The sequence below is a fragment of the Heterocephalus glaber genome, unplaced genomic scaffold, assembly GCF_053883595.1.
Source record: "Heterocephalus glaber isolate CG9 unplaced genomic scaffold, H.glaber_assembly_v1.0 deba00001594, whole genome shotgun sequence".
Taxonomy (NCBI): domain Eukaryota; kingdom Metazoa; phylum Chordata; class Mammalia; order Rodentia; family Bathyergidae; genus Heterocephalus; species Heterocephalus glaber.
This window is the reverse complement of record NW_028258369.1, coordinates 11896794-11924078: the sequence shown is the minus strand read 5'-3', so window position 1 is coordinate 11924078 and position 27285 is coordinate 11896794. Positions and strand designations below refer to the sequence as shown.

The 27285-nt window shown below is 34.5% G+C and overlaps 1 protein-coding gene across 7 annotated transcripts in view; it reads left to right on the top strand.

Annotated features, from left to right (window-relative positions):
* Cdkl5 (cyclin dependent kinase like 5) overlaps nt 1-27285 on the top strand; it is a 191416-nt gene that overhangs the window by 57477 nt on the left and 106654 nt on the right. For 5 of the 7 annotated variants that reach the window (XM_004866145.4, XM_087193680.1, XM_013066036.3 and 2 more), the window contains 3 exons: nt 5686-5768; nt 10439-10670; nt 13634-13668. In XM_004866145.4, coding sequence (XP_004866202.1) covers nt 10607-10670; nt 13634-13668 — 99 coding nt within the window. In that variant the 5' untranslated portion in view covers nt 5686-5768; nt 10439-10606. The remainder of the gene's footprint in view (nt 1-5685; nt 5769-10438; nt 10671-13633; nt 13669-27285) is intronic. The other 2 variants (XM_087193681.1, XM_087193679.1) reach the window with 1 other exon arrangement.

Genomic DNA, 27285 nt, shown 5'->3' with positions numbered 1-27285 from the left:
CCTTTTTTTTCATTTTTATGAATATCTAAACTCAGAACATGGCTAAAATGAAATCCTGGATTTCTTCTCTTCCCTTAATCTGTTACTGTTCTTCTCTTCCTCCTGTCAAGAAACAACAACTTTCATGTCCCTACTAATACCCCAAGCCTAAAACCAAGAGTTACCCTTGATTCCACTTTCCCTCACTGTTTCTAGTCCACCTCCGGTGGCATTGACTTCTCTATATATATCTTAATTTTTTCCATTTTTCTTCATGTCTATTAATTTAGTCCATCTGGCCCTTTTCTTTTACTTGTGTGGCTATGACAGCCTTCTAGATGTCTGTCTCAATTTGACATCTCTTGTTCCAGGAACTGAGCCATTTTATACTTTGTAGCTTATATGATCTTTTCAAAATATGAATTATAAAATGGTCATACTACCCCTGAACCCATCCCCTCTCATTCTTGTTCAGATCCCTCCAATGGCTCTTTATGTCCAATTATAAAGATTATACAAATTAAAATTAGCACAAGGTACTCTTTTGCCAGCCTTATGCTGTACTAGGTTATTCATTACCCCATCACTTTACCCCCTACCCCCTTTCGAACATCATGTCTTCTGTGTTCTTTACCTCCTCATTTTGGACTTTTAAATAACTCATTCTCTTGAAGTATCCTCCTCCATAAGTTTATGTCCAATTATCATCCAGATCTCAACTCACTCATTGTGTTCTATGGAAGAGCCAACCCTCCCTACTTATGTAGAAAACTCCTATCTCAAGCCCTCCTTGCATCTTATATCTCCTTCATAGCACTAGTATTTGCTATTTTACACTTACTGTGTGATTCTTTGATTAAACTGTATGAGCTAAGGAGTCTTGTCTGTTTCTTTTACTGTTATGTCCCTAGAATCTATCATAGTTCCTGGCATATAATTACTTCTCAAAACATTTATTGAATGATTTGATAGGTTAATTAGAAATTATCAGGTAGAAAATTTATAGAATGTACTGTTTTGCCCTTTGTAAAAATATATGACTACATTTGCTCTTGGTCAGTCTTTGTTCTCATCATCTTTTCCCTGTGACTTTCCTAAGATTACTAAGTGTCAGGAGTCTCATATTTTTCCCTGCCAATTGTCTTGAATTCACTTAAAGCCTGTAGATATTCTTCTACAGTCTTGACTCTAGTTCCTTCCATCTTTTATCATCTGAAGATTATTATTCTTGGAGTAGAGGACAGTAATTTAGATCACATTTTCTAAAAAATCAATCTAGCGAAATTTAGGTAGTCCATTTTAAATTCAGTTATTTAGAATTTGGAATTCAGACCATATTACCCCATGTTAAAGTTGATCCTTACATTTTCATGCAGTTCCCTTTAGGACCTTTATAACCAATAAATTATCTTAAGTAGAGCAATGTTAGTATGAAATATGAGTTTCTCTTGTCCTATTTTAGCTTTTTTTTTCAATCTGAACTCCAAGGCCCTTGGATTCCTCTTTTTTTTTCTTGGTATCAGGGATCGAACTCAGGACCTTGTGCTTGTGAGGCAGGCAGGGGCACCACTGAGCTAAATCCCCGGCCCTCAAGGCCCTTGGATTCTTAGGAAGGGCTGGGAGTTCAGTAGAAGTGGCATTGCTGAGAGGAGTATCAAATTGCTACTGGGTGTTTACCTTGTAGAAGCATTCTAAAGGTAAGGCAAGATAAATGTGTGGTAGTTTTCAAGCTTTTGTGCTAGTAAATTATGTGTAATTCGTGGTAGTCAAGTATGTTTGATGAATCATGGAGGATGGATTGATAAGTTACTGTCCACTATTGGGAGAATAAAGCAAACTGATAATCCTATTAATTATGAGTCAGATGGCTCCATTTAGGAAGAAAACCAGGTAGGAATGCATTATCTCTTTGCTCATAGTCAATGCGCAGAGGTGTTTAGGAGAGGGTAATTAAGTGCATTATTTTTCACAAGGCTGTGCTTTGTGTGGAAACAGTTTCCTTTCATACATGGATCCTGAGTTTTAAGATGCTTTCAACCATTTGAACTATCTTATTATAATAGAAATTTAGTCATGTACCAAATTTATTCCTGTGCAATTTTCAGTGACAAACTGGTTCTCTCATTTGTGTGTATAAAAACAATGCCAAGAACAAAAAACTCATGATTCAGTTGATTTTGTGCTCTTTTTGGGAAGAAGAAAAGACTTGTTGAGATGAAGATTATAATTTCAGCAACAAAGGAAACTCTCAAGGCCTAGGCAGCTCTTAAATTCAATACTAATAATTTATGAAATAAATTATACGCTTTACCTTTCTGTCAGTTCTTGTAGGTACCTGCCTACTTGCCAATGCAGAGACAAGACTGCTTAATTCTAGGTATACTTCTTAGTGTGAGACAAATCCACTTCAAAATGCATGTTGTTATTTGTTTACAAAGTTAATGGTTAGTAATGCCAAATCTTCAGTTTGGAAGGTACCTTAGAGGACATCTAGTTCGGTACAAGACTCCTTTCTATCAGGAACAGACTGTTTACAGACACCCCTTCCCACCATCTGATGGTCTCCTCCCTGTCTGTTCTGCTTCAGATATGCAGCTTCCTCTGTTCCTTCAATTTATCAAGCTTTTGAAGACTCTTTGTACTGCCTTGAATGCTCTTCTCATAGCCCTGTGCTCCTGGCTTGCTTCTATACATGAAAAAGGATTCACGTAGCTAAAGGGCCCTCCCCTCCCAACTGCCACAACTCTTTTTGCAAGACTTGCTTTTCTTTTCTTTATACTTGCCACTGCCTGAAATCATGTTATTGCTTACTTCCCCTTGGTCAACTCTGTGAGAGCAAGTGCTAGGCCTGCAGTGTTCACTGTACCCTGAAGCCTTTACAGTAGTGGCTGGCATCCCGATAAATAGGACAGATATGAACATGAATGAATAACCATTGGTGGCTGATTATTGTCTGGTCCGCTACTCAGCTGACATCTGTCTCCTTTTCTTTTCTACCACTAATCTTAGTTCTGCCCACTGCCTGCTTTACTCCTTTTGCAAAGAGTCTTCAGGCATTTGGAAGTGAGTTTTTCACCGAGGCCAAACCCAGTTTCCTCACTAGCTCCTTATCTGGCATAGTTTTAGGAGAGTGGTCATCATCCATGTTATCTGTCACTTACAGCTTTTGGTTTTGTTGCTGTGATATTCAGCATTAGACGTAGTATGTTATTTGGCATTTCAGCCTCAGAGAAAGATAGTACAGTTAAACTTTTTTGTTTAATGTTTGTTTAATGTCCTTTATCTTTGATAAAAATTATCTTTTATCTCTATATAAATGACCAGGAAACTGTTTATATACGATGTCATCAGAATTATTCTTTTTAAAAACTTGTTTGATTGCAGAATATAATTTAGAAATACTGTACATAACACATAAGTATATACTCTAATAAATTATTATAAGTAAATGTTTATTTAACCAGCAATTAAAAAATAGAAATAGTGTCCTAGAAAGCCATTCTGTGTATCTCTTCTCAATCTTAACTGCCTCCTAAAGGTAATTTATATCCTGATTTTTGTAATAAACATTTCCTTGATCACTGGTTTTTTTTTTTTGGTACCAGGGATCGAACTGAGGTCCTTGTGCTTGTGCAGCAGGTGACGAAACCACTGAGCTAAATCCCCGGCCCTTGATCACTGTTTTATTGATTTATTGCTTGTATATGCTACTTAATATGTTTGTAGCTCAGTTTTGTCTATCTTAAAACTGTATAAAAGTAAAACTTAAAGTGCTGTTATATTAGTTTTCTGTTGTATAACAGATTTCCCCAAGCTTAGCCACTTATAAAGACAGCCATATATTGGCTCACAGTTTGTGGGTTAGAAGTATAGCTTGGCACGGCTGGGTTCTCTTCTCCATATCGTGAGGCCAAGATCACCCTGTCAGGTGGCCTGACTTTGTTTCTCTGTGTGTCTGTATGTCTCTCCGTCTGTCGTTTGGTGTCTCTCTCTCTCTCTCTCTACCTGTCTCTGTCTTTGTCTCTTTGTCTCGGTCTCTCTCTGTAGTGGGGATTGAACCAGGACCTTGTGCATGCCAGGCAAATGTTCTACACTGAACCACACTCCCAACCAGTTTTAAACTTGAAATAGTCTCTCTAAGTTGCCCAGGCTGGCCTCAAACTAGTACTCTCCTTCCTTGGTCTCCTTAGTAGCAGATAGTACAGGTGTATGCCACCATTTCATCTTCATGAGTTCCAACACTGATTTTGGAGATCCAGCTATGGTTTTTTGATCTCTTTATTACCTATTTTCTAATTCATGAATTTCTGCTCTGAATTATTTCTTTATATTTTTCATCAGATTTATTTTGTGATTCACTTTTAACCTCTTGAGATTGATGCTTAATTCATCTGTTTTCAGTTTTTTACATTTTCTGATAGACCCACATATAATTCTCAATTTTCTTCCTAAGCTTTTCTTTTTTTCTTTTTTTTTTTGGTACCGGAGATCAAACTCGGGTCCTTGTGCTTGCGAGGCAGGCAGTGGAACCACTGAGCTAAATCCCCGGCCCTTCCTAAGCTTTTCTTTAGCTTCTTCCCATAAATTTGTATTTTTACTATTTTAAGTCCATTATGATTTCTTCTTTCACTAATAGATTATTCTTGAGTGTATTTATTAGTTTCACATATGAATATTTTCTCATTTCCTTTGTGTTTGATTTCTTATGTACTTTAGTTGTGGAGAAAGAATATCTCCTACTTCAATCTTTGTAATTTGTTTTGAATTGCATTATGGGCTAGCAAATGATCTATGTTTGTAAATGTTACATGTGGGGGGCTATATTCTGCAGTTCTTTACTATAGTTTATTTATTTGACCAAGTTTTAAAAACATGCTCAGAATCTTTTGTATGCTGATACTTTTTAATTGAATTCTTTTTGTATTATTCTTTCTAGAATTCTAATTTATTTTTCAAATTTTGTCCTTTATTTCAAAGTTTTGTCAAAATGGTCAAGTCTTGGTTTTTATTACTTAATCCTATCATTGTTTATAGACCATTCTGGACTATTGTAATATTATACGTCTTTCTGAGTCATTTTCTGTTTCATTCGTTTCTGTTGGTTCTTGTTCGTGCTTTCTCACCTTGTGTATCTGGCCATGTTTGGTTATGTACTACACACTGTAAATGATAAATTAATATTATGTGGTTTAGGTTGATGCTATCTTCCTCCAGAGAATTACCACTCCCACCTTCTTCACACAGATAAGTGGTGGCATTACCAATGTGAATGTGAAACCACCTTAAGCCAAGGTAAATTAGGGGTTTTATCTAGCTCACCCAGCTGATATGAAGCTGCAATTAAAGTCTGTCCAAGAACCGATTTATTGCTGGTTTCCATTATCCTGGGACTGTAGCTCTTTGGGATTTGGACTTCAAATGAGTGGTGGTTTATCAAACTTTCTCCTTTGAGGGGTTGGGCTAAAAGTAAATATCTTTATTTCTTTAACATGAGAGCTATATTCCTAACATTTAAACATTTTTTTTAGCAGTACATGTTTGCCAGTATATAACTTTAATCGTGAGGAGTTGGTACATGTACATAATACATCTTAATTCTTTTTAGCAAACTTTCTCCTTTTGAACACCCTTGGCTTTGATTTTGTGGTCCTGGATCTGTAAAGGTTTCAACAACAACCTGTTTTTCTTTTCTTTTCTTTTTTTTAGATCTTCAAATACCAAAAGAGATAAAACAGCTTGGGGTGCTTTGGATTCCCTCTCTGAGTTCTATTCTGCCTGATTTTAGCCAGGTAATTCTTCGCAATCTTGTTAAGTGTTTGGAGCTTTTAAGCTGTTTTTAAAAAGTATTTTCTCCAGCATTTGTATTTGTCCTCAAAGGGACATTTCATATAAGTTATGTAATTTGCCATTACTAGAAGCTAAAGTGTGTCAGTTTTTATACTGCTTTTTTTTCTTATAAGAATTAATGTTATTCATATAAAATTCCAGCTAAATCCAATTTGGCATAAAAATTTTTTTCTCAGTATGAATACTGGTAGTTAAAAGATCATTCTTGACACATATGTTATGTATTCACTCACATATTTAAATTCTGACTCTCAGTTTACATTGCTGTTTTGATTGCTACGGAGATGAGGTAGGACGAAATGTTCTATATTTATATATAGAATTTTTTGGGCGCTGGGTCTTCTTAGTGGGAATGACTTAATTTTTATCTTGTTTCCTTTGAAATGAGCCATACCATTATTAGCAGAGAATAGAATATTTAAATGTTTCCTGGATGTTCTTCCAAACCAGCCGTAGAAAATGAAAGAATGATTCATGCTCAGAAGCACTCTGAAGCACTGGAGTGTGACTGATGTGGTTCTTCAAATGGCTGACTCCTTCTTGTCATTGCAATCTCAAATGTCACCTGTTTTAGAGAAGCCCTCCAAGTCTGAGTAATCAGTCTTTATTCCTCCTTCATAACGTGTATCAATATCTGATGATAATCTTTTATTTTTTTCTCTCAACAAAATGCAAAGTTTATGAGAGCAAAGCCCTTGTCTATCTTGTTCAACACTGTCTTACATGTCTATTTACCCAGTCCTTGAAACGTGGGAGACAGTCAGGAATTATTTGTTCTCAAATTGTGACATCATCTACTCTAAATGTCAAATTATTTAAAAAAATTATTCCATTAAACTAAAGTTAAGTTTTGTGAAATAAATGTAGTGAAAGGAGGTCAATGTGGTTGGCGTAAAGCAAGTTAGGGGGAGGCTGGGAGATGGTATCAGAGCAGGGGAGATCCAGGCCTGTGGTTTAGGTAGATTTTGGCTTCCACTCATAATGCTGTCGGGGGCATTAGAGGGTTTTAAGTGAGAAGTGACATGACCTAATTTACCATAAAACATTACTCTGACTACTGTCAAGATTGTAACAAGTTATAGGAATGTTGCAGTATGGTTTATTCTGGGCTTTCACATCTGTTCTACTGGCTGATTTGTTTACCTTGGTGCCCAGACCACTCTGTCTTAATTTCTAATTTTTCTGAGTACCTAATTTCTGACATATTCTTCAGGGTATTCTTCCAGATCCTCCTCTCAAGGCCAAGCGTTTTTTCTTATTCTTATTTTTTATTTCTTACTCTTTTCTCCTTATAGGAAGAAGGTGTTGCTTATACTTAAACTCTGTTCTTCCATAGATATTTTTAAATCAACTTGTCTTAAATCCTCAGAAAACCAAATTTGAGCTTTGATTAGAATGCATTGATTATATGGATCAATACGGAAAGAATCTACATCATTATAGTACTGAAGCATTCCAGCCTTAAAAGTTGGATAATCTGATTTATTTAGGTCTTCTTTAATACCTCTGAATAAACTTATACATACTTGACTAGAGCTCTTGAGCATCTTTTTCATGTTAAACCCTAAATTTGTTATTTTAAATGTGATATTTAAAAATAACATTCTTTCTTTCTGATGTTTACAAATGTAATTGATATTTGTGTATTAAGCTTATATTCAGATATTTTGCTAAACACTTACTATTCTAATACTTTATAAATTCCCTTGGGGTTTCTAGGTAGACAATAATATCTGCAAGTTTTGCTTAGTATTCCTCTTTCTGATCCTCTATATTTTATTTGTTTACTTTTTCTTTACTGTGATGTCTAGAACACACCAAAATGTTTAATAATAATGTTAATAGTATTAACAGTAGAATTCCTTGTCACGTTTTTAAAAGTCTTTTTTCTAGTACTGGGGTTTGAACTTGGGGGCTGACACATGCTAGACAAATACTCTTTATCAGTAAGTTATACTCCTAGTCCTTTTTGTTTTTTATTTTGAGATAGGATATCACAATGTTGCCCAGGCTGACCTCAAACTTGCAACTTTCCTCCTTCAGCCTCCTAAGTACCGGGAATTATAGGCGTGTGCCACCATGCCCAACCATGTTCTTAGATATAGAGACCATGTCTCATATTTCACATTTGAGAATGTTTGTTGTAGGGTTTTGTTAGATACCTTGATCAGAATATGAACATTTAAAAATCATTTAATTATGGACATGTTGTTCTTTAGAAAGATTGTTTCCATTTATATTACCATCCCTGTTTGAAAGGGTACATCTTGTCAATACCCACATCACATACAATCTGCTTATTTATTAAAAATTTCAAATTTCATAGGCAATGAAGAACATTTCTTTGTTAGATTTATTTCTTTTTTTTGAAACAGTATATTTTTTTAAACCAATATTTTATGTTGGTACCACTGTTACTCTTTGTAGAAGTAGGATAGATCTTTTAATTAATTAAAAGAATTTCTTATCAAGCACAATGGTACATGCCAGTAATCCAGCTACTTGAGAACCTGAGGCAGGAGAATGGCCAATTTGAAGCCAGTCTGGGCAATAGATTTTGTCTGAAAAAGAAAAATAAATAAAAGAACTTACTTTTAAAATATTTCAGATTTAGAGAAAATTTACAAAAATAATACAAAGAATTTCATATTTCTTATAGCCCTGATCCAGATTTTCTTTTTTGTTGTTGTTATTTTTTGAGACAGGGTCTCAAGATGTAGTTCAGGCTGGCCTTGAAGTCACTATGGTCTCGAATTTAAAACAATCCTCCTGCCTCAGCCTCTTGAGTGCTGGGTTTAAAGGCATGTGCTGCCATGGCCAGCTCAGATTTTCCAAATGTTAATATTTTACTGTGTTTGCTTTATCATTCTCTCACCCTTGGGCCATACACATGTATGTATTTTTTTTCTAAATAGTTTAAATTGCAAACATGATATCACATTATCTCTAAAAATTTCTGGTACTAGTTCTTAAAACCAAGATCATTTTATTTATATCCACAGTACTGTTATCAAAACCAGAAAGTTATTATAGATAAAATACTATTATCTAGTCTCTAGACATTTAAATTTTCTCGATTATCTTTTATAGGATCTAATCAGCATGTCTCTTAGTTTTTTAAAATCCGGAACAGTTACTCAACGTTTTTGACAGAATACAGGCCAGTAATTTAGTACAAGATATCTTAGCTTGGGCTTAACTGTTACTTATTGTGGTTAGAGTCAGGTTTTACATTGCTGGCAGAAATGCCACAAAAGTGATGATATGATATATCCTAGCAGTAGGCATATAATATTGGTTTGTTCCATTATTGATGATATTAACTTTGATCACTTAATTAAGGTTGTGTCTGGTAGGATTCTTCACTATGAAATTATTATTTTTCCCTTTGTAATTAATAGGTATCTTGTGGGGAGATATTTTGGGATGAGATAATGTCCTGTTTTTCATCAAACTTTGAACTACTTGTTTTAGCACATAGTAATGATACTTGCCTAAAATAATTATTACCAGAGCAATTAGCAAATGAAGATTTAAAAAAATTCCATCACTACATCTGTTATTTGGAGAACACTCTTTACCAAAGAGCTTTCCTTTCTCCCCATTTGTTTATTTATATCAGTAAAGACTTTAGCAATTTTATTTTATTCTTCTACATTATGATCTGTTAATATCCTTATTTATTTTGCTGCTCCAATATTACTCATTTGACTAGTGGAAGTCTAAATATACAGATTTTTGGGGGTCCATCTGACATACCCCCATCATTCTTTGAGCATTTGCTTACTTTCTGGCAATCCAAAAACTATGCCTAGGGTCATGTTGTGCCTTTCCTGCCTTAGCCTTGGAATCAGCCATTTCCCCAAGGAACCTGGATCCTTTTTTGGAGCACCAGCTGTGTTCATGGCTGGTGGTGTGTCATTACTTCTAGACACACAGAGGGATATATGTATGTGAGTGTGTAATCATTTATAGTATGTCACTTTTTACTGCTCTCCGTACTGAAAGCTAAACTTATATTGTTAACTTCAACTCCAAGCTTTCCCCTCCTCAGATTTGTAACTCCTTTTTATTTCTTTTTTTCTTTTGTCTTTTTTTTGGTACCAGGGCTCGAACTCAGGATGTTGCACTTGCAGGGCAGGCGGTGGAACCACTGAGCTAAATCCCCGGCCCATGTAACTCCTTTTTATGAGAATAAGAAATCAAGGCCTCATTATCCACAATGTATTTACTTGATTTGTTCATTCCTAGCATACAAATAGAGAAGTTTCATATCACTCTGCAAAAGCAGATGTCTAAGTGGTAGAGTACAATATTTGTTTATTTTTTCTTTTTGTTTTTAGTTTGAGGAAATTGGTAGTTAAAGTACTGTTTTCAAAGGTGGCCTGAGGTTAATTCTTTCTCCTTGATCTCTTTCAGTGTGATTATGATATTCATTTCAAGTGCTGTGAATTTATTCCAGCTTGGGTTCTTCTCTTATTATTGTTGTTTCTTCTTTTTTTCAGCATATGAAGCATGGCGTTTTACAAAGTGGTACTAAAAGATAGGATAGGTTATTATTAGACTACTGCAATATAAAACTAATGGCTTTTCATTGTGTTTATTCTTTCAGGGACTCATTTAATATTTCAGTATTAAAAGGAGTATGTGAAAATTCCTGCCAACCATTGAGAATTTCTTCCTTTGGACATTTTTTCTTCTACTTACTACATAACTTTCTTGGAAGTTCCTTTTTTGGTGCCATGTTTTGTGGCTTACATCAAAGGAGGAGTTTGTCTTCATGAAGATTCCTAACATTGGTAATGTGATGAATAAATTTGAGATCCTTGGGGTTGTAGGTGAAGGTAAGTTGTAATTTTTACATTTCTTGGATTTTTGAGCGATGTACAATTATACCTACTACCCCAAAATTTACCAATTCAGATTCTGTCAGTTTATCCTATATTAATTCAGATATTCATTTTAAGAGTATAAAATTAGAAATAAAATTACTCTTAAACTACTTGAGTCTTACACTCCATTTGAAAGTCAGTAATACTTTAAAACAAAAGTTTAATCAAGGATTTCTTAAGACTGGCTTTGTTTCATTATCATTAGTATCATGGTTTCTTTAGAACAGTATCACTATTTTTTTAGTTACAGTTTATTTTATATCAACTAAGTTTATTTTGAAAAACTTGAAATTTGTATATGTGAAACTTTACTTAATACATGGTCAATAAGTTAATAAATAGCTTCTATTTTATTGAGAATGATAAACCTCATTTTATAAATTTTTAGGCACAAAATTTGGTCATATTTTAACATTTCCAAAATCAGGAACTGTCATGGTTTAATTGGCAGTATATTTTCTTTCCTAATAGTACATAAAATAATTCTTATAACCAATGATATTATTGATTTGATAAAGTATGGTAATTCATTTTTCATAAGCTGACTTCTAGAAAAGTCATCATTTCTTCCTGATTGTTTTGGCTTAGTAATTTTTGCTCTTGACTTAAAGATAACTTTATGGAAATCTTGATAAATGATTTTGTTAACAGGAGATAAGTGATTGTAATGATAGTTTCTTAGCATTTATACCTTTAAAGCAAATGTTACAAAAGTTTCATATTTTCCAAATTTTGAATTTCAAAAGAAGTTTTAAAAACTTATATGAATAGCAAAGCTATTTAAGATTTTAGTATTAATTTGGTAAATCCTTTTCAAATAAATGGAAATGAAGTAGAGTCTAATCATTAGGTGCTTGTTTCAAGGTTTGACATTGAACCCATATGTAGTAGTCAGCTTTCCTGTTACTGGGACCAAATATACAACACCTGCAACTTAAAGGAAAAACTGGTTTATTTGTCTTATATTTTCAGAGGATTCATTCCATGGTCACCTGACTCCAAGGCAGAAACATCATTGTGGAAAGGCGTGGTAGAGCACAACTGCTCAGTTAATGATGGCCAGGAGGCCAAGCAGGGTAGAAGTGCCAGAGATGAAGGGGGCAGGGACAAATATAGACCCCTAGGGCACACCTCTATGGCCCATCCATGCAGAAGTGTGCTCTGTCAATCCTTGGGATAATTCCCAAGCTAATCAAGTTGACAATCCACTTTAACCTTCATACTACCTGAAAAGAATAAGTCCTCTTCCTTCACTAATCCACTCCTTTTCCATTTCTTCATTGGTATTAATTATGTAAATAAAATTCATTTTGAATCTCTTACCTAATGTTTTATAATAGCTGGCTTTTAAAATTTTATTTATCAAAAGTATTGCAATTACAGATAGGCCATAAAGCTGCTGACTGTAGAAAGTCAGTGCATAGGGTGTAGCAAGGCTGGAATTTTCCAAATTATGAGCCTAAATTTTTCTGGATCATAATCTTGATTTTCTCATATACCCATAGTTGATCATCTTCTCAGGTATTGGCTCAGATTAACCAAAATTGCCAGATTCCTATATAAATTAGAATGTTAAATTATAATCAGAATCATCATACATAGTGTAAGTTTTCTCTGTAAACCACTTCAGATATTTTTAGAAAAAAATGTATATATGAAGTAATGAAGAATATAAAAATCTATCAAGCAGACTCTACATTCCTGTAGCATAGATAGTGCATTTTCACCTCATACGCAGTTTTTCTGGATTGGATGATTAAATTGGAGGATTGGATATTTATTGGTGACCGTGGAGTTAATTTGGGTGGTTCTCATGGCTGGTTCCATCTTAACTATGATAATAACATTCATCCATGTCCACCAAAGCGAAGGAAACTTTTAGGACTGTTGGAGACACATTTCTTAATTTCATCTCCCTAAAATCCCCTTATATAGTTGCATAGAGGTTTTGCCTGTCTGCTAATACGATTGTTTTTGGTGTCTTTTCAGAACTCTGTTATCATATATTTTGATTCTGTTAATCAGACTTTTCACATTATAACTTTAACTTTAGTTTCCTGGGTACCTTGCTGTCAAGGTATGCCTCTTTGTTCTGCTCTAGGAAAGTAAGTTTATTGCCTAGATAATAAGATAACCCAAAAGGTAGGAATGAATCTTGTCAAAATACACCAAATGAAGTGGGAGTTGTGTGGCCTGTGCACTTAAACTGAGTCTTTTATGGCAAAAAGGTAGCAACTCCTACTAGTTGTTAATTGAAATGCTGAGATCTGTACAATGCATGTATGGTGCTGAGGATTGAATGAACCCAGGGCCTCAAGAATGCTAGGGAAGAGTTCTACCACTGAGCTACATGCCCAGACCTGAGCTATACTATTTTACCATGCACAAGGGATATTTCAGTATCCTAGAACAGGTTTTAAATGACTTCTAGGACACATAGCATATTTAAGTCGACTCTATGCTCAAGCTTACTCTTGGGAATTAATTAGCTTTTAAATTTTAAGTTCCCTAGAACCCTTTGAGTTAATTTTCATTTACTTACAAAGTTCTTATTATCCAATCTTGTCTCAAAAAATGTTTAAGCCTTTAAAACACATCTCAAGTGAAATTTTCTTTCTTTTCTTTTTTTTTTTTGGTACTGGGGATCGAACTCGGGTCCTTGTGCTTGTGCAGCAGGCAGCGAAACCACTGAGCTAAATCCCCGGCCCGAAATTTTCTTTAAAAAGGGAAATCTTTAAAAGGTTTATAAAAATATCTATGCTCTACTTGTATATGGCTCATTATTGTACTATCTACTGTAGAATACTGTCATTTTGTGTGTTATTATAAGCAATGTAAATGCAGCATGGCTTCAGTTTCTTAGGAGTTGTAATTTGTATACATGCCCTTGATTGTTTACTTCTTTTTTATTATAGGTGCCTATGGAGTTGTACTTAAATGCAGGCACAAGGCAAGTACATGGTTTTTACAAAGGAAATATCTATTATGTTTAAACTGTTTTCAAACTAATGCATTGCTCTGTACATGTGGGCATGTAATTAAAACCATCTGGTTATGATGATGACTCTTAATGAAGTAGAATTGTTATGTGAACCTGGAAAAAAAAGAAACACTTTTGAATAAACTTGATCGTGGTAAGTAATTATTAGCTTTTTGCAATCACCCACTAATTTTTTCAGCCTGTGTGGAGGTATAAAGCTCCCTAATGGGAAGAGAAAAAAGGTGATAGAATAGGAAGAAGGAAGCAAAGTAGTGACAGAATTATGTTCAAATATTTATGAGTAAGAGGGAGTTTAGTTCAGTATTTTTCATGTAGACCCAGAGATTAGTTGATGGATTTGAATCCAGATTTTGAAGGGTAGTGGATAGATGTTTGATAATAGATTGGGACATGGAATAATGGTGCATGATTATTATTACTAGCTGTAGCTTATTACCCTGGTACAGCCTTGAAATGAATCTTATTATAGATTATTTGACTGTGGTAATAATGACAAGTTATTCAGGAAAGCTATTTGAAGTTTCCATAGCTGTTGCTTAGTAGTGAGAGTGTTTTACTCAGAGACTAACTTTAAGATAACAGGTGTTGAAACTAACAATTTTAAGTGTTAGGTTAAATTTTTCTTATTATGATGTACCAGATCTGAGTGTTAATATTGGACCTCATGTTATTTTGTATATGATTTGCTAAGATAAAGGTTTTAAGACCAAAGTTTTAAGTTTTTTGTGATTTTTATAATGATACAATTTGTGCCTGAGATATGAGCTTAGCAACTTAACTCGAACTATTTAAACTCTTGAATCTATTCATCATCTCTCAATAGTAATATATGTCTATAAATAAAGATGATACAATTTTTATGTTTCCTTTGTCTTTCCTACTGTAGAGAATACTGCCTATCTTTTAGATTTAAGGATTCATGAAATTTAGTTTTCTTTGTTTGTTTTAGATTACAGATCTACTTTAATGCAGTGACTTCTAAAAATTAGATGTTTGAGGTTTTAAAAAATTATTTTTATGTTATTTGAAGATCTTTTTGTCAGTAAATCCTCAAAAACGATTTGAATACTATTGGTTCTTAATTAAAGATGAGGGCCAGGGATTCAGCTCAGTGGTTCCGCCACTTGCCTCGCAAGCACAAGGTCCCGAGTTTGATCCCCAGTACCAAAAAAAAAAAAAATTGATCTCTTAATTAAAGATGATTAAGACTTTAAAATAAATGTAATAAAAATAAATTTAATACCTTGAATACCTTATTAAGAAGTATCACTGCAATTTTAAATTAAACATGGAAAGCTCCCTAATAAAATGCAATTCTTTTAACAAGTTGCTTTGATTTTCAACCAATTTGTGAAACTTAAAAAATAGAATTTCTGAGTGGATATTACTTAGAGGAAATTGACAGTTTCCAAGTTAAATTTGACTTTTTTTATGAACATAAGGTCTCCTTTTATCTTGTGGCTCTGTTTGTATAGCATTACAGATGGAAGCTTCAATTCTTAATCTTGGGTTTTAGAAACCTAAGATTTCTGAGATACATATGTATGTGACATACATATATATATGATACATATACATATGTGTAATTATATATGATACAAATAGTCTATATAATACAAATAGTTCATGTTTTTTTCCCTCATTGTCATACTTCAACCTGTGACCTTTTCCTTTGTACTTTTTGAACCTTGCCTAAGCTCTCCTTCAGCCTTTTATGTAAAAATAAACTTTACTAGTTGAGTATATTGTTTTTGACTTTCCATTTACCTGTTAAAGATACAGTTGTTACATGTACCTGGTTCTCATAATAATGCACACTGTTAGTTGACAGAAAGATGAGCCCAAAAGGAAAGTGGATGAGCATAGGCATCTCTGCTCTTGGGAAACCAGCTCTGAATGTGAACCCTGATTCCTAGTGGCTGTATGGAAGGGACTTTGAGTTATAAGGATAAGTAAATCATGCTTTTCTTGTCCCCAGTATGTCTTATAGTCTCTGAAGGGATGGAAGAAGATACATAACCCACGAAGTTGCTGCAAATGAAATTGCATCTAAAATTTTTCTTCTTGCTACTCTTTGCTTGATGAGGGACTCACTGACCAACTTTCTAAGTGTTACTGCTTCCTTTTATGCATCTTATAGGATACCACTGGATGGAGAATTTGAAGCATAAATTAGTGCCTAACTCATAATAATATAAAACTCTTTTTTAGAATCTCCAGCTGTTTAGTCATTAGACTTGTTATATCTTTTTCCCAGCTAAAATCAAATCTTCAAATCTATACCCCATTATCCAAAAATAGAGAATCTAATGCTTCTGCTTAAGATTTACACTTTAGGATCAAATGAATAGATTACTATAAAATGCATATTATAGTTAAAAATATATGTAATCCCCCCTATTGTAGTCATTATATATAAAATAATGCTGATATATTTTGCATACCTCGACATTTTCATGAAATGCTTATAAAAATGTATAAATCAGGCCTTTGTGATTACTTATGCATAGGTCTGTTGATTATTTACGCATAGATTGGGTATCTTTGGAAAGGTTAGCTGTTAGCTATATGTATATATACAGAGTTAAATAATTCTTAGCATACTGTGTATTTGAGCAAGTATGAAAGCAAGTTACTGTTTTAATCTGTGTACTGTTGTAAGAATTTAGCGGTCAAGTTTATAAACAGATATGTCTTGTCTTTTGTGAATGCAATATGATGTTGGACTATTTCATACCAAAGACCATACTTCATAATTTACTGTAATAAATGCTGTCTAATTAAGAAAGAATAATATAGCTTGTACTCTTTTTTTTTTTTTGCCAGATTCTTTGTTATATATACACATTGGCATATATATGAAAACTCTTAGCAATGACTGTTAAGCTTCTATTTATGGCTCCTTATGACTATTCACATTTGGAAGATATTCTGGTTTGGACCTTTATCCTGCATATATGCATTGTTGATTTTATTTGCATGTGTACTTTGAAGTGCCTGTGAGAGGGCAAGCCGTGATCTACAGGATGCTTTTCTGAGCAGAAGCCCAAAAGGGTCATGCTCACAACAAGACAGAGAAAATCGAATGAGGTTGAAATATGAAGATTCAGGGTGGAGGATACAACTCAGTTGTAGAGCACTTGCCTAGCTTATGTGAGGCCCTGGATTTTGTCTCCCTTACTGCAAGAAAAGGAAAGGAGAAAGGAAAAAAGAGATTCAGTTAAAACTTGTGCATGGAGAAAATGGAGCACAATGTTTATTGAGCCTAGGACAGGGAAGTACTGTTTCATGTGGTTCCTTTATCGTGGCTGGGGTTGACCTATGTGAAGTTTTTGTTTGTTTTGAACTACTAGGTGACATATGCATTTGAGATAGCTAATTTATAAAGTTATGAACAATCCAGTGTTGGTGTACATCGTATGAGTAGGCAACAATAATAGCATTGACTTAAATTAGAGAAAGTAAAGAACATAGTAGAGAGCTATTACTGAATAACAAAGACTTGGTTTCTACAGAGGGATCCAAGATGATCCCAAGGATTTGAGTGGAGCAAACTGGAAAAGCGTTGGTATTGTTTATCTGACTAGAACTCTTATAAAGGGTATATAAGTTTGAGGGGAGAAGTAATGATAATAAAAAATAATGGCAGCAATGAAAAACCTGATACTCATATACTGCATATTGAGCACTCCCATATACCAGACAGTGTAGTGCATGTTTTAAGCCCCACAACAACCCTGCTCTTACCCCTATTTGACAATTAAGGAAACTGTGAGTAACAGAAGAGCTATATCACAAAGCCAAGATCATGTAGCTGATTAAGTGGTGAAACTAGGCTGTGGTCTTCTGCTGCCAGAAATTGTTAACTTGAGTGTGATATGGAGCTGTGAAATGATATGAACCTTCCAAGAGGGTGTGCACAGCAGAGTGAAGGGCCATTTAAATTGGTGAGACTGAAGAAGAGGTAGGCAGACCTCTTAGGAGAGATTTTTAACGATACTACTCACCAGTAGTGTAAGAAGCCATAAAAAGGTCCACGATAATAGGGATTGAGAGGTGAACAAATCCATTTCATTTAACAAGGCCATTTATTAATGACTTTTTTTTAGATGAAATGGTATGTTGGATGCCAGATTGGAGAGGCTAAGAAGAGGGTAGATAGAGAAAATCTGGAATGGGCCATTTTTCTCTTTGAGTGTTGAGAAATTGAGATTAAGAGTACTGGGTAGTGTAGATTTGGTTAAATATTCTGTAGTCGGGACTATCCATATTTCCTACTGTGAAGAGGCATGCTTAGCTCTTAGTACGGTCATAACTTGTTTTTAGCTATAAGGCTTCATTTTTAGCAACCATTATACATTTTGAATTAGAGATTCCTTTTCAGATTAAATTTTCTTTTTTACCAACTAAATTACAAAACTAAATGAGGATTTGGTTACTTTTTTAAAAAAATGAAACTATTTCAAGGAGATACTTGAAAAGGCAACGAACAATCACCAGTTTAACAGATTATTTATAGTATTTTGGAATATAATTTACTTTTGGCAAATGACTGCCATCTAAAACCATACAGTTTTTTTCTTCTAAAATAAAACAACAACAAAAAACCCCAAACTTTTATTTCCATTTTTATCACATTAAATAAGACAAATGTTTTTCTCTTTAGGTTTTATATGTGAATTAAAATTTTAAAACAAAAGCTAAAAAGATAAGTCAACAGTGAGAAATTGTATAGAATTAGTTGTGGTATTTATTTTCTCATTACTTTCATCCTTAAAAATAAGTTTTTGTTTTCTGTATATAAAATTTCTAATTTGAAACAAATTATACTTAGAATTTTAAATAAAGATTGTAAGAAGCTGAGAATATTTTAGTATTATTTCAATGTAATCTTTTTTTAAGGAGTTACTCTCTTTTAAATGACATTAATTTACTGCAGCCTATGGAGATTAACGATGCCAATGTCAAACTGGACTTCAGGTCCAGAACAAAGATAGCAGAAATCCTTAGTGAGGAATAAGGATCTTGTATCTCCTTTTATAGAGGCACTTGTAAGAGGCATTACTTCTGTATGGTTTCTGTTCTTGACCTGGTTTTTGTTATTGGTCCAGTTATCTTTGAAACACTGCAGAAGTCTCACCCAAATCCGACTTCTTTTTTTTTTCCCCCATTAACTTTATTGGTACATTTTAGGTATACAATACAGTTACATTCATCATTGGGATCTTGTACCATTACATGAGTCTCTTGGTTCTTATTTTTTTTCCCCTTTCCTTGCCCTCCCTTCACCCCCTTCACCCTTCCCTATTTGCAAAGACCTTGTTTCCATTTTTTTCCTCTTCTCATATTTTTTCCTTTCCCCTTTTTCCCTTCCCCTATCCCTCCCAATTCCCCTGCTCTTTTAGACCTTTTCTTCCTGTTACACAATATCAGATACACATTTTTAAAATTACAATATTAAGATCTAGGAGACATTACCACAGATTTTACAGAATTTAAAAGGATATAGAAAGCATATTACAAAAATCTTTTTTGAAATAAATTTGACAACTTCTAAGAAGTACCTTAGAAGACAAATTAATGAAACTAACTCTGGAGGAAATATAAAATTTGAATAGCACCTATTAAAGAAAGTATATTCCTAGCTTGAAAACCTACCTATATGACAACAGCAGGCTCATACACATTTTAACTGATAAATTATATCAAACAAAGCAGAAAAAGAAGGAACACTTCTCCCTTCATTTTAGGAACTCAACATTGTGCTAATCCTAAAATTGGATAAAGATAATAGAAGAAAAAAGTATGAACATAGATAGAAATTTGTTTAACAAAACAAACTATTGGAAGTCAGATCTGGTAGGATGTAGAAAGTGGTTTTGTTATAGGGATGGCAGTGTTGGTTCAGCATTGGAAGATCTACCCCCAAAAGTCATCATTTTAACAGAGGAAAGGAAAAAGCCATATGATCCTGTCACTAGTTGGAGAAAAAGTATTGGACCAAATTCTATAGCTGTTCATGGTAAAAGCTATCAGGAGACTAGAAGTACAACAGAAACTTCTCAACAAATTAAAGACATGTACTCCATACTTCCAGCAAGAATGCCTTGTATTAATGGAGAAGATACAATGCTTTCTCTGTAAGGTGGGGAACAAGGGCAGATATGCTTACTCTTTTATCTGTCCATTAAACTTTGAAACCTAGTCCCCACCAAAATAGTCTGGCAATAAAATGACACAACTAGGATAGGATTGGCACAACAGAAGCAAAATCTTTATATGTAGATGAAATGATCATCTACAGAGAAAATACTAAGAAATCTCTAGGAGCCCTTAGAACTTGTACTTGAATTTAGCAGGATTAGAAAGCACAAGGTATATATAAAAATTCAGGTCTGTGTATACTTGCTATAAATGAAGAACTGGATATTGAAATTTAAAAGTTATGTAGGAGTACAAAGGACCCAGAAAAGCCAAAAACAAAAACAGTGTTGGAAGACGTTTAGCACCCAATTTTAAGACTTCTTCTAAAGCTACAGTAATAGAGGCAGTGTTGGTGTAAGGAAAGACATATAGATCATTGGAATAAAACAGAGAATCTAGAAATAGAACCACACATATATGGTCCACTGAGTTTTGAAAGATTATTTAACATTAGCATTTTATAGAATATAAACTCGATTCAAGAGCCAAGGAAGAGATAGTGTTTTCAGCAAACGGCACTAGAACGCCTGGTATCTGTATATAAAAAAATTAATTTCAACCCTTTTTTTCCATACATGAAAATAACTTGAAGGGATCTGTGAACCTAAATAAGAAAGCCTAAAAGTATAAAACTTTAAGAAGAAATTATAAGGGAAAATATTTATGAATTCAGGGTAGGCAAGAACTACCTAGGACACAAAAAACATGATGTATAAAAGAAAAAAATTGATAAATGAGATTCCATCAAAATTTAGAACTTTAAATGACATCATTAAAATGAAAAGTAGTCCTTTAACAGATCATATTTACAATGCATATAACCTATGACCAGAATATATAAAGAATCCTTAGAGCTCATTAATAGACAACCCAATTAAAAAGTAGACATAAGAAGATGATAAATAGCCAGTATAGCACAAGGAATGGTGTGCAACTCTAGAATCAGCAAAATACTAATCAGTACAATAATAAGATTGATTTATACACTCATTAGGGAGATGAAGTCAAAAGTTTTAAAAACCTTGTCATGACTTTTTCTTTTTGTTGGATTCTCCCCCTTTGCGTTTAATTTGTCACACCCAATGGATTCATTCTGCTGGGTTTCCTGGGGTTGTGATCCTCATTGTCTTTTCCTAGGGTATTGTCTAAAATTTTTGGAGTACCGGTTTGGTATTCATGAAGTTCCTGAGGTACTCTTTATCATGAAAGTATCTTATTTCTCCATCAATTTTGAAAGATAGTTTTGCAGGGTACATCAGTCTGGGTTGGAGGCTGTTTTCCTTTAGGGCTTGAAATACATCACTCCAAGCTCTTCTTGCCTTGAGAAGTCTGCTGTGATTCTGATGGGCTTTCCTTTGTATGTGATGTTTCTTTTCTCTCACTGCTTGTAGAATTTTATTCTTCTGTTGGATTTCTGGAATCCTATTATATGCCTATGTGTAGATTTTTTTTGATTAAGGCTAGGTGGAGTCCTATATGCCTCACTTATCTGTATGTCAAGTTCTTTTCCCCTCCTTGGGAAGTTTTCTGTCATCACTTCTGTGAAGAGTTTTTTTATGTCATCTGCACTCTGTCCTGTTTCTTCATTGACTCCAATCAGTCTTATGTTATTCTTCTTTACATCGTCTAGCAGCTGCTGGATTGATTTCTCATGTTCCCTTACAATTTTAAAGCAATTTTTCTTTTCCTGGTCACTAATTGCAATCTCATCTTCTATATCTGAAATTCTGTCCTCACATTGGTTCATTCTGCTGCGCAGACTTGCGATGGAGTTTTTAATCTCATGGAAATCTTTTTGTATGTGTTTTATGGATTCCATTGGTTTCCTATGTTGGGATTCCATCGTGTTCCTCAGATCCTCTATTTTTTTATCTGTGTCCTCTCTAGATTTATTAATCATGTCTTGCACCATGAGCAAAATCTTTGCTGTTATCTGAGTAATTATTTCTGATTTCATTTTTCCCAGATCCTCTTTTGTTGCCAGTTCAGAGAGTCCAGATGGTTGAGTATCAGAGTGTTCCATCTTGTTGCCCTTTGGGGTTGCCATAGGTGATCTGGAAGTCTGTTTTTGAGACTTGTTTATGTGTCTTCTCATTTCCATGGTGGGGGGGGTGTGCTTCTGGTGCCCACGCGGCTCACCTTCTCTGCCCTAGGAGCTTGGGATGGCATCGGGGGAGCTTCCTTCCAGGTGCTGGGACTGGTTCAGCTTCTCTGCCCTAGGAACTTGGGATGGCGGTGGGGGAGCTTCCTTCTGAGTGCTGGGACCAGCTCAGCTCCTCTGTCCTAGGAGCCTGGGATGGAGGCGGGGAGCTTCCTTCCGGGTGCTAGGACCGGCTGAGCTTCACTGCCCTAGGAGCCTGGGATGGTGGTGGGGGAGCTTCCTTCAGGGTGCTGGGACCAGTTGAGCTTCACTGCCCTAGGAGCCGGGGATGGCGGTGGGGGAGCCTCCTTCCGGGTGCTGGGACCGGCTGAGCTTCACTCCAAATCCTACTTCTTTGTATTATAATATTTTTTATTTAACATTTTGCTAGTCTGTTGATCTAGGAGAAGCTACCCATGTTTCTGTTTTTGTTTTGTTGCTTTTGCTTTTTAATCAGTAAAAGGAATACTGGCTCATGTTTCATTACCCAGATGGGCCCTGCTTTCTTCAGGACATTTAGAAGAAATTTGGGCCTTTGCAGGCTTCTTGGTTTTTTGTTTGTTTGTTTGTTTGTTTGTTTTTGGTACAGAGGATTGAACTCAGGACCTTGCTCTTGCAAGGCAGGTGGTGGAACTACTGAGCTAAATCCCTGGCCCCTTCCTCGTTGTTTTTATCCTTATCATCCTCATCGGGATTTAGTTTTCTGTGAGTTTGTAAATGGGATTTTAGTAAATGGGTTAAGAGAATGGTCATATCAGCATTAGCCAATACTAGCTCTGTCTCCACATGAGACTTTACCTTGTTCACCTTTTCATATGAATCAGTTCCTAAACCATCATTTACACCCCTCAACTAGAAGATGAGTTGGCCAGGATGCTTTTCCAGTTTACTGTGTTCAAATCTTTGGGACACTTTTGAGTCCCTGCTACTTTGCAACAGCTCCCTTCTGTGTCCTTCATTTTTGGTTCTTTCATTTTAGTCAACACTATTATTTATTGAACTCTTACAGGTCAACTTTAAAGTTCCTTTCTGTAAATCATAATAAACATAATTAGTTGAAAAATGAGAACATTCTTTTCCACACCTTAAGATGAGTAATTTCATTACTTTCTGATAAATATCTGTGCTTGAGTGATTTTTACTAGTTCCTTGATGCTACTTTCCTTCAAAACTTGAGTAAAAAATGATTGTGAATCATTTTACACAGGCTTGAAATATATATTCATTGATAGTATAAGGAAAAAGACTAACTAGTAAATGCCCATATAGTGGATACTCTTAAGTAGGTAAGTATAACTCTTTATTAGTTACTGAAATCAGTGACTGGAAAGTAGTATGTGGTGATCTATTCCTATGTAAAAAGTAATTCAGCCCTGAAATACTATATAATTAGAAGTGGTCATTCGTATTCTATAATGCTTTTGAGCTTTAACATTTTTAATTGGTTTCTTTCATACATTAAAACATTTTCATTTTAGAAAGCCAGTAACTTAAAAAGAAAAGCTATCTCCTAATGCATTGTTTTCTAAACATGGCATTATGAAGGATAGTTCAATCTGTATCTGTTTAGAAAAATCTATTGCGTACTGACAAAATATCAGGCTCTTAGCTAAGCATTCACTTTGCAAAAATCAGTAAGAGGTAATTTTTATGAGGACTTTAGTCTAGCATGGATAAACTAACAAATACAAGGTTTTATTTTCTATTGTCAGGAAGCTTAAAATACTGTTTGGGGGAGGCAAATCTGAAAGAAGATGGTAATTGAAATGACAGTATGATTCCCCCCCATAAGTTCTCTGTTGAAGTCTGCTTAGGAAAAACTCACGTTAGCAGTAAGGATTTGGGAATTTCCCAAAACCCTACAACACAACTATCACAAAGACAGGATTAGCATTAGGAAGTAGCACCATTAACTGATAACAGACTAGATGAGAATAGTATAGTGAGAACCTCTGTTTTCCTTCTGAATGTCAGAGGGTCCTAAATCCTTGGTGTAGTAATGATGAGTTGTAGATCCAAATGGCACAGCTAAAACTTGATCCATGAGGCCCCCGTCATTTTCGTTAAGGCCACCATATTAGGATGGACAGGAGAACCGACTTTGAGGTTCTTTGGGGTTTGCAAACTACTCCCTGTGGTCCAAATCAGGCCTGCCACCTCTTTGTAAAGAAAGTCTCATTGGAACACAGCCACACTCATTCGTTTATATATTTTCTATGGATGCTTCTGTGATACAATGACAGAGTTGAGTCATTGCAACAAACACTATATGACCCACAAAGCATAAAATATTTATTTGGCCTTTTATAGAAAAAGTTTGCTGACTCCTGATGTTGAACAAACCCTAACTAGAATATGGTGGAAACAGCATAGTGACCTCAGTGAACTTACAGTCTCTTTGCCCTTGGTACTCTTGGTGGCCAAGGTAGTCAGTTAATGAGGTAGAGGACTTGCACTGAAAATTACCTTGCCTTAGATCTGGGTTTGGATAAATTCTTTAAATGACTAGATAGGAAGTTTTGTATTGGTTATTTTTTCATATATCAGTTGTCAGAACAGAGAAGTGAAATTTGCTGAGAACTGGGCATACAGCAGCACATATGATCTATTCACCTTCTGTCTCATCACTGGCCTGAATGGCTCTGTTTCTACCCAGAGATGAGTACAAAGAAGAAAACAGTGCTGTGTAAGGCTATGAAAAAGCTCTTCAGTTCCAGAGAAAGCCCTTCTCACAAATGTGAAGAGTAAAATTTTTGGAAAAAAGAATTTGAGATGTTTTCCTAATGTGATTTAACAGAGACAAAAAGAAATAGTAATGACTGTTTAGAGTGCCTCTTTCAGGCGTTGTGCTACCTGCTTTATTTTCATTACTTCTTAAGTCCTCATAACAACTCTAAGAGTTAGGAATTATCATCCTTTACATGAGGAAACTGAAGCTCAAATAGGTTAAATTTCCTAAGACTATATAGGCTATATAGGTTAATTGATGGTAGAACCAGCAATTAAGCCACATTTTAAGCTTCTTTTTGTAATTGAGGTAAAATTCATATAAATAAAATTAATTACAGTGTACAATTAGGGGACATTTAGTACATTCACAGTGTTGTACAATCACCACTTCTTTCAAGTTCTAAAATGTTTGCATCTCCCCAAATGAAAACCATGTATTAATTACATACCCACTTCCCATTTTCCCTTTCTCTTACCCCTGGCAACCACCAAATTGCTTTGTGTATCTATGGATTTACCTATTCTAGATATTTCACATAAACAGAATCAAACAACATGTGACCTTTTGAGATTGGCTTCCTTCACTTAGCATTATGCTTTTGAGGTTCATCTACATTGCAGCATATATTAGTACTTCATTTTTTTATGTCTGAATGATATTCTGTTGTATTATAGGAAATATGTGGATCCATTCTTAGTGAATGGACATCTGGATTGTTTCTGCCTTTTGTCTATTGTAAATAGTGCTGCTATGAACATGTGCAAATATTGTCTGAGTCTCTCTTTTCAATTCTTTGGAGTATCTACCTAGGAATGGAACTGCTAGATCATATGGGAAATGTATGGTTAACTTTTTTTGGGGAACTGCCAAATTGTTTTCCAAAGCAGCCACACCGCTCTACATTTCTACCAGTAAGCTACAAGGATTCTAATTTCTCCACATCTTGACCAACGCTTGTTTTGTACTTTATAATAAAAATTTTAGCCATCCTAGTGGGTGTGAAGTAGTAATTTCTGTGGTTTCGATTTGCATTTCTCTGATGATTAGTGATATGAGCATCTTTTTCATATACTTGTTGGCCATTTTTATTTTGTCTTTGGAAAAATGTCTGTTCAAATCCTTTTCCCATATTTAAATTGGGCTATCTTTTTTGTTGATTTTTAACAGCTCTAAATATAGCCTGTATACAAGTTCCTTATCAGATATATCATTTGCAAATCTACTTTTTCACTTTCTTGGAAGTATCTTTTGATGTACAAGAGTTTTCAGTTTTGATGAAGCCCAATTTATCTACTTTTTCATTTATTGTGTTTTTGAAAACATTGCCAAATCCAAGGTCATGAAAGTTTATACCTATGTTCTTTTTTCTAGTAGTACATAGTAATATAATTTTAGCTATTATATTTATTAGGTTCTTAATTTTTTTTATATGGTATGACTTAGGGGTCAAATCTCATTCTCATTCTTTTGCATGTGGATATCCAGTTTTCCTAGCACCATTTGTTGAAGAGCCAGTTCTTTCATTCATTTACTAGTGTTGACACCTTTGTTAAGAATCTCTTGGCCGTAGATGTGTGGGTTTAGTTGTGGATTCTCAGTTTTACTCAGGCTTTGTGTCTATCATCATCCACATATCACAGTGTCTTATTGTAGCTTTGTAGTAAGTTATAAAATCAGGAGTTGTGAGTTCTCCAACTTTGTTCTCCTTTTTCAGTGCTATTTCAGCTCTTGAGGACCCTTTTCAGTTCAATATAAATTTAGGGTCAGCTTTTTCATTTCTGGGGGAAAAAAAGCTATTGGAATTTTGATAGGGATTGCTTTGGGTAATACCATTTTAACTGTGTTTGTAATCCACAAACAAAGGGTCTTTCCATTTAAGTCTCCTTTAACTTCTTATAGCAGTTTTAGTTTTGTAATTTTCAGTATGCAGGTCTTTCACCCCCTTGATTAGATGTATCTCTGTATTTTATTCATATGGATGCCATTGTAAGTGAAATTGGCCACTTGATTTCTTTTTTAGATTGTTTGTTACTAGTGTAGAAATATTACTGGTTTTTTTTACTATAATAAAAATATGTATACCATAAAATTTGCCATTTTAATAATTTCTAAGTATTCAGTTCAGTGGCATTAATACCATTCAAAATGATATATAACTATCACCATTTCCAAAATTTTTACCCCAACAGAAACTCTGTATTAATTAAGCAGTAATTCTCTAATTTTCCTTACACTTAGTACCTAGTATCTTCAGTCTACTTTTTGTTTCCGTGATTTTGCCTATTCTAGATATTTCATATTATTGGAGCAGTATAATATTTTTTCTTTTGTGTCTGGTTTCTTTCATATAACAAGATGTTTTCAAGGCTCATCCATGTTGTACCATATATCAGCCTCTTTCATTCCTTTATGGATGAATACTATTGTATTGTATATACCTCATTTTACTTCTCAATTTATTTGTTGATAGCACTTGGTTGTTTTCATTTTT